Source organism: Macrobrachium rosenbergii, chromosome 42, assembly GCF_040412425.1.
Source record: "Macrobrachium rosenbergii isolate ZJJX-2024 chromosome 42, ASM4041242v1, whole genome shotgun sequence".
In the NCBI taxonomy this organism is placed as follows: Eukaryota; Metazoa; Arthropoda; class Malacostraca; order Decapoda; family Palaemonidae; genus Macrobrachium; species Macrobrachium rosenbergii.
Window position 1 is genome coordinate 28,969,236 of NC_089782.1, and position 7,500 is coordinate 28,976,735.

The window sequence follows — 7,500 nt, forward strand, 5'->3', positions numbered from 1 at the left end:
GTACTCTGTCTGTTTCAGGTGTTGTTGTGGATTTGGTTGAGGGGAACAGTTTTCTTTCTCTTGCCGTGTTTGAGGAAATTTGATCCAGTTGTCAGCTATTTGTACGAGTCTCTCACATATGTAGTGAACCGAACGGCAAACTGAAGATTGGTCTATTCCTAAGTCTTCACCAACTCCGACTTGAAAACCTGGATCGGACACATACCTAAGAAATGCTTCAAGTCGCTGTTTTGTAGATAATGCTCCTCCTCTGGTCTCAACATCATTATTGTCCAGTAGTACGTTTTGTACAATCCAATGTACGTTATCCTCGTCAAATCGGAAAAGACGTTTGTAGTCATGGACATGATGGCCTGAGCGACGAACGTTATATATTTTAGGTTTTCTAATATTCATGAACGCAGCCATAATGCACGACGACCACCACCGGCAACTGCTCAAAGACACCTGATGGCCTGCCTTTCAAATGTGAAGCATATTCTTCAGTTTTTAAGAATAATCTATTATTATGCATACGTACGCTAAATTTGCTAAGCGTGTGGAGAATTTTCTTCGGAGAATATTCTTCGGATGAATTGTCTACTTTTATGCATACCAAATAAGAATTTTCTTCTCAAAAAGAGTAGACAATAGAATATTCTATTTTTATACATTCCAGGGATTGTTTTTGAGAGATTTCTGTTGCATTCTATGAAAAATCTAGTTTTTCATCACATAACATCAATTAACATGTGTTGGTTCAGGTATTTAATAATAATAATAATAATAATAATAATAATAATAATAATAATAATAATAATAATAATAATAATGAGAAGGAGAATCGAGCAGGTTGTCGAAAGCTTTCGTTTTGAAAATATTTTTAATATATATTTTCACTTAACTCTGTTGTGGATGTCTTCATTAACAATAATAATAATAATAATAATAATAATAATAATAATAATAATGATAATAATAATAATAATGTTCACTTGCTGGTCAGCAAAACACGCTGCTTTTCAGAAGGAATATTGGGATGTGACTCTTATCTCCCGTCTGCCTTTTTTTATTTTTTTTATATTTTTTAACGTTATTATTCTTCTTAACGTCTACATACGTTGATTACCGACTGAAACGTACGCCTGGAAGTACACTTGTGTGCTATACTTCCCAGTTAATGTAAGGTGTAGATATTCATATAATGAGACACAGAATATGTGATTATTTATGTCAAAACTACTGCATTGTTTTTCTTCTAAGAAATGTTTGTTAATGTTTCATGTTACGTTGATGTGTTTGCTTTTTTTTTTTTTTTTTTGGTTAATGTTTTTTTCCTGTACAGGTAAACCAGGGAGACTGCTATTGTTTTTTTTTGTTAGTGTTTTTTTTTTAATGAGAAAAAAAAGGGCCATTGCTACTCTGCATTAAACCATAATTTTAGTTTAACTTTCCAAGCGCTGAAAACCGTATAATTTTACTTTCATCCACTTCTCCAAGTTTGCCTTGCAAAGGAAGCCCCAGAGAGAGAGAGAGAGAGAGAGAGAGAGAGAGAGAGAGAGAGAGAGAGAGAGAGAGAGAGAGAGAGAGAGAGAATACTCACCTCGTTAAGCTAGCTGGGAAAAAACACCACCGCTTTTAGTTCCAGCCATTGTGGTTGGAGGTCCATCTGATTGAAGTCGGAAATATTTCCAAATATTTAATTCTCTCTGTCTCTCTCCACTGATTGTATTTATTCATTTATTTATTTATTTATTCATTTTATTTCAGTCTTCGTTTATTTATTCATTTATTTATTTATTTATTTTCTGTTTCTATTTACTTAATTATTTATTTTTTTAGTCTATTTTATTCTTTAATTGTTTATTTACTTATTTATATATTAATATATTTTTAATCACATCTAAAATTCTCTCCTTGCTATTTATTTATGTGTATAATTATTTATTTTTTAATTTATTTGTTATTTCTTTTTGATCACATCTCTCCTTTCATGTTACTTAACTGTCATCCAATTTCTCGCCAAGTATATTAATTTCTGTGTTGCTTTCTTTCTTTATTTATTAGTTTATATGTTCATTTATTTGTTTTTAAGCATATCTCAACTTTCATGTACAATGTATAGTTATCGTTCAGTTTCTCGCCTAGTTTATTTATTTATTTGTTTAATTATTTATTAATTTACTTGTTTATTGTGAATCTTGCTTTATCTCCAGTGTTATTTATGTATCATTCAAACTCTCGACCAGTTTATTCAAGATATCAGTGTTATTGTATCACTTATATTTCAATTTGTTTATTTTGCTACGCTCGAAGTTCTAATTTGATATTTTGTAAAAATTTCTGTCTGGTCCGAAATAAAACAGTTTTTTTTTTCTGTATTTTCCGTCTTTCAAGTTGGTGTAAAATGAATGTTTTATTGCGGACCCAGGAGCAGTTTCCCCCTCCCCCCTTATGAATTTTAATTGGTTTCCTTTTCCTCATTCCTTTGTGGAAGTAGTTTTTTTTTCCCGTCTTACTTTTTCTTGAGCGTTTTGGAAAAATAACACCTTTGTGTGTGGTAATTGGAAGATGGTGTTTCTAAGTTCATATTTGGTGATACGGGTACTTCATTTCTAAAAATTGATATTTCTGACGATGTGGTATTCTCTAAATTCATATTTTATCTGGCTTATAGTCTGCCTTAAATTTAAGGGCATTAAATATGAACATTTTCCCCGCTGAATTCATTCAAATCATATGGCTCGTGATATGAGTTCTGCCGCCCATCACTCAAAACCTGTTATAGATCATCCTATGATGACGGCCGTCCATTCAGGGTTAATTTTTATATTAATTTTTATTAATATTTCGTCTTATGTATTGGAGATGTCTCACATGTACCTGCCTTATTTTTGTTTTTACTTATCCCAAAATTCCTGTTTTTTTTTCTTTTTTCACCTCAGTTCTTATCTGAGTGCTGTTGGGCAGGAATAGATTCTCAAGTTAAGTTCCTGTTTGTGTTTACTAAATAGGCTTTAGCAAGGATTTGTTCCGTCAGTGAGAATGGGGTTTATATCTTTGTGTTTGTACGTTTGCGTAACATTAACATTTTGTACCTTGAGTTTATATGCCACGCCAGCAAAATAGCTGTAGGTTAGATTGGTTAAGAGGACCAGACGTTGTATGAGCACAGAGAGAGAGAGAGAGAGAGAGAGAGAGAGAGAGAGAGAGAGAGAGAGAGAGAGAGAGAGAGAAAGAGAATGATATCCTGGTATTAGTAGGGCAGAAATTATAATATAATTGTCTCCATATCGGTGACGAAAATTAGGATTCTGTATGTCGACTTAATATTATGAAAATTACAAATATTTTGTAGCACTCCAGCTAAGTGACACATAATAGCAATTACCTTTTGAACAGATCATCAAGAATTCTTTTGACGTGCCAAGAAAAAAAATAATACAATTACTTTCAAAGGTGGAGACAGAACAAAGGATTGCAAGATTCCAAATAAGGATAACCAAAATTAGAATAATGTTGAAGTGGTAGAACACACACACACACACACGCACACACAAAGTCGCGACTAATCTTTAAAAAAAAAAAACAAAGGAATGCAGAGTCTTCAATCATTCATCATCCGAGACTTGAGAACTCACTGATGGTTGTGTAGCTAGCCTTTTTCAAGGGTTGTAAGGCATGAAAGCGAATAACAGGTCTGCCGTGGACCTCTGGATTCTGCTGGCCAGTCATCCAGAGAAGAGTTTGGGCCAAACGAACAAACATTAGTGACTTTATCAAAGCTGTAAATAATGAATGACCAGATTTAGAAGCTGAGTGGGAAGTTTTATTCACAGAATATCTGCGGATGAGTAAGATCATGGGATGCTGACAGATTCAGAGATAAAACTACGTAAGTGCTCAGTTTTTCTATCAGCCCACAGATCTTAAAAGTTACTGAGGCTAGAGGGCTGCAAATTGGTATGTTGATCATCCACCCTACAATCATCAAACATACCAAATTGCAGCCCACTAGCCTCAGTAGTTTTTATTTTGTTTAAGGTTAAAGTTAGCCACAATCGTGCTTCTGGCAACGCAACAACACAGGCCACCACGGCCGGCTGAGAGTTTCATGGGCAGCGGCTCATACAGCATTATACGAGACCACCGAAAGATATAAGCTGTACAGAAAAGTCGATAGCGCCGAAGAAACTTCGGCTCATTTTTTACTTATTTTTAATTACTAATAAACTTCAAGTGGTTGGTAATTTACTTATCGATGTGTCTCGTTAGAAAAAAAATTCTTGTAATTTGATCAACGTGTGAAAACTCAGATTATATGGAAAGTTATTAGTCATGAGATGTGTTTGGTGAATGGGTATGTCTGCTACCCCGTTGGTGTAATAGCAAACACATGAAAATATGTCTGTTTGTAACATGGAAAGCAGAAACTGGTATGTCACAAAAAAAAAAAAAAAATAGAAATAACAAAATAAGAGTGAGAATATACATGAAACGGTTATCAAACAAGTTGTGACACTTAACAAGTAAAAAATGCGCCGAAGTTTCTTCGGGGCAATCGAGTTTTCTGTACAGCCGCTACAGCGAATGATCAAGGCCACCGAAGATAGATCTATGTTTCGGTGGTCTCGGTATAATGCTGCATGAGCCGCGGCCCATGAACTCTCAGCTGGCCGTGGTGGCCTGTCTTGTTCCGTTGTCAGAAGCGCTATCATGGCTAACTTTAGCTTTAAATAAGATAAAAACTACTGAGGAGGCTAAAGGGCTGCAATTTGGTATGTTTGATGATTGAGGATGGATGATCAACATACCAATTTGCAGCCCTCTAGCCTCAGTAGTTTTTGAGATCCGAGGGTGGACAGAAAAAGTGCGGACGGACAGGCAAAGCCGGCACAATAGTTTTCTTTTCAGAAAACTATAAATCAGTTTCAGACAGTGTACCAAATTCCGCATCTGCTCGCCTCTCGTTTGTTTTGGCTCTAGAGAAAAATAGAAATGAAATTAAGTTTCGCATTATTTCGTAATCGGCTCTTGCATAAGTTACAGTTACTTTATTGCGTGCTTTTGTGTTTTTATGATTGAACACTGAGGTGGAGAAATAAACTTTATTGGAAATAGAAAGTCTATAAAAGCGAAAGCAATCAGAATGAAAAAAAAAAAGATTTAGATATAAAACAATAAACATTGAAATTGTAAAAAAAAAAAAAAAAAATATGGGGAAATGGTAACAAAAAAAAAGCCAACGTGGAATGGGAGATTAGAATATTGCTGGATCAGTGACACTGAAAATGTGGCGAGAAAGAAAAGCTGTTCGTGTGAAAAAAAAGAGGAAAAAAGAGAAGGCCGTGGAGGGTGGCACCAGAGAGAGAGAGAGAGAGAGAGAGAGAGAGAGAGAGAGAGAGAGAGAGAGAGAGAATTAGTCAGTCAAATGAACCAAAGTTGATTTATTTGCTCATTTAAAACGTCGTGCTATACTTGAGAGAGAGAGAGAGAGAGAGAGAATTATTCAGTCGAATGAGCCAACGCTATTATTTTCTTTTAAAAATTGTACTATATTTGAAAGAGAGAGAGAGAGAGAGAGAGAGAGAGAGAGAGAGAGAGAGAGAGAGAGAGTTAGCCGGTCAAATGAACCAAAGTTGATTTATTTGTTCATGTAAAAAGTCGTGCTATACTTGAGAGAGAGAGAGAGAGAGAGAGAGAGAGAGAGAGAGAGAGAGAGAGAGAGAGAGAGAGAGAGAGAGAGAGAGATGTGTCACGTGCTGATATTCTTTCAGGAATACCGTTAGTTATGTTTCATTCAAGTGTTACGGTTGAAATGTGTCATCTAAAGGACGTAGATTTTATTGTTACATAATAATTTGTCTGAACAATTTGAAGGAATTATTGATGATATGGAATAAAAATAAATTGCTTATTTATCTAAAATGTATTATGGAGAATATATTTTATATCATATCAAGAAGGTTAGCTTTGCATTGATTGATTAGTTTATAATATTCATCAGCAAATGTCACATTTACCATGAAAATCATGACAGTACATATAAGTTTTGGTCTTGGAAGTAAATAAACATTGATGAAAAAAAAAATTTTATTTCGTTCTTTTATATAGACCACTGTCCCCCATTTTCTGAACCTTTTAGGCTGGGCAAGTCCTCCAATTTTTTTTTCATTTTGACAATTTTTTTTTTTTTTTTTTTTTTTACCTTTTTCCATCTATGGCCCTTTCAATCGCATTTCGGCTGTCTTTCATTGTTTCCGTTTCCAAAGGTTTGTTTCGTTGCGCCGTTTATTTTTCCTGTCTTTTCTTTCCTTTTCATTTGTTTTTATTGTTCTTGTCGTCGTTGTTTACTTTTGTAAAATTCTGACGGGTAAATGAAATTATGAATAGCCTTAATTTCTGAAAGGATTTTTTATGCTTACTGTTTCGATAATGAAAATTAAAATTATTGCCTTACTTTATTTATTTAATCATATATAGTACACACACATATGCGCGCGCTTACACACACACACACGCATATATTTTATTTATTTAATGTACATATATATATATATATATATATATATATATATATATATATATATATATATATATATATATATATATATATATATATATATATATATATATATATAATTTTTTTTTTTTTTTATTTCATGCACAAATGGGTTGCTGTGGTGCTGTTTTGAATAATGTAATATGGACTTTTTAATTCATTACTAAATATACAAAATTTTTGTCAGGAAAATTGATAACAGGAAATTGATAAAACTGCTCATCATAGATTAAGCCTCTTTTGATTCACATTTCATTTGTTTTTATTTTATTTAAGCAGATATTTTATAAACCTTTCGTCCCTTGAGTAACAAAACCGTCAGTCTGTGTAGTATTCGGGACTGAAATTCCTTCGTTCATATCCCAGTGATTTAAATTAATACCTGCTGCAGTTTTAAGTTTCATGATTGACGAAGGTTGAAAGTTAGTGTTTTAAGACATTTATTATTATTATTATTATTATTATTATTATTATTATTATTATTATTATTATTATTATTATTATTATTATTATATTTTTCAGGTGAGTGTTGACAAGGTTCAGAATCTTCATCGGGCAGCGCGGTCATAGTGGAGTTAATGTCTGCCTGATCTTGAAGAAGAAGAAGAATGGTGAGTTGCCAATTCATAGAATTATTATATAAAAATTACAGCTTTTGCTGGGAACTGGGATTCGAATAACGTCATGTAATTTAAATAACAAGCTATTTAGTCTATCTTAATAGTTTATTAAGGTAATGTTATGGCACGATGTCTTGACGTTAGTCAAATTCGGTGTAATCACTGACAGCAGTGATAATATCCTAACTGTCAACTCTTGACTCCAAACGGTTTTGTGCATGTGGAGCGAGTCGCAGAACCCCGTTACTGCGACTCTCTCTCTCTCTCTCTCTCTCTCTCTCTCTCTCTCTCTCTCTCTCTCTCTCTCTCTGTTGCTGAGGTCTCTCCCTCTCCCTTGTC

General features: G+C 33.7%; 1 protein-coding gene across 1 annotated transcript in view; it reads right to left on the reverse strand.

Moving 5' to 3' along the window:
• Positions 1–347, reverse strand: part of LOC136827776 (uncharacterized) — a 2,721-nt gene extending 2,374 nt beyond the window's left edge. The window contains exon 1 of the mRNA XM_067085234.1: positions 206–347. Within this exon, the coding sequence (XP_066941335.1) occupies positions 206–347 (142 nt within the window). The remainder of the gene's footprint in view (positions 1–205) is intronic.
• Positions 348–7,500: the final 7,153 nt, after the last annotated feature.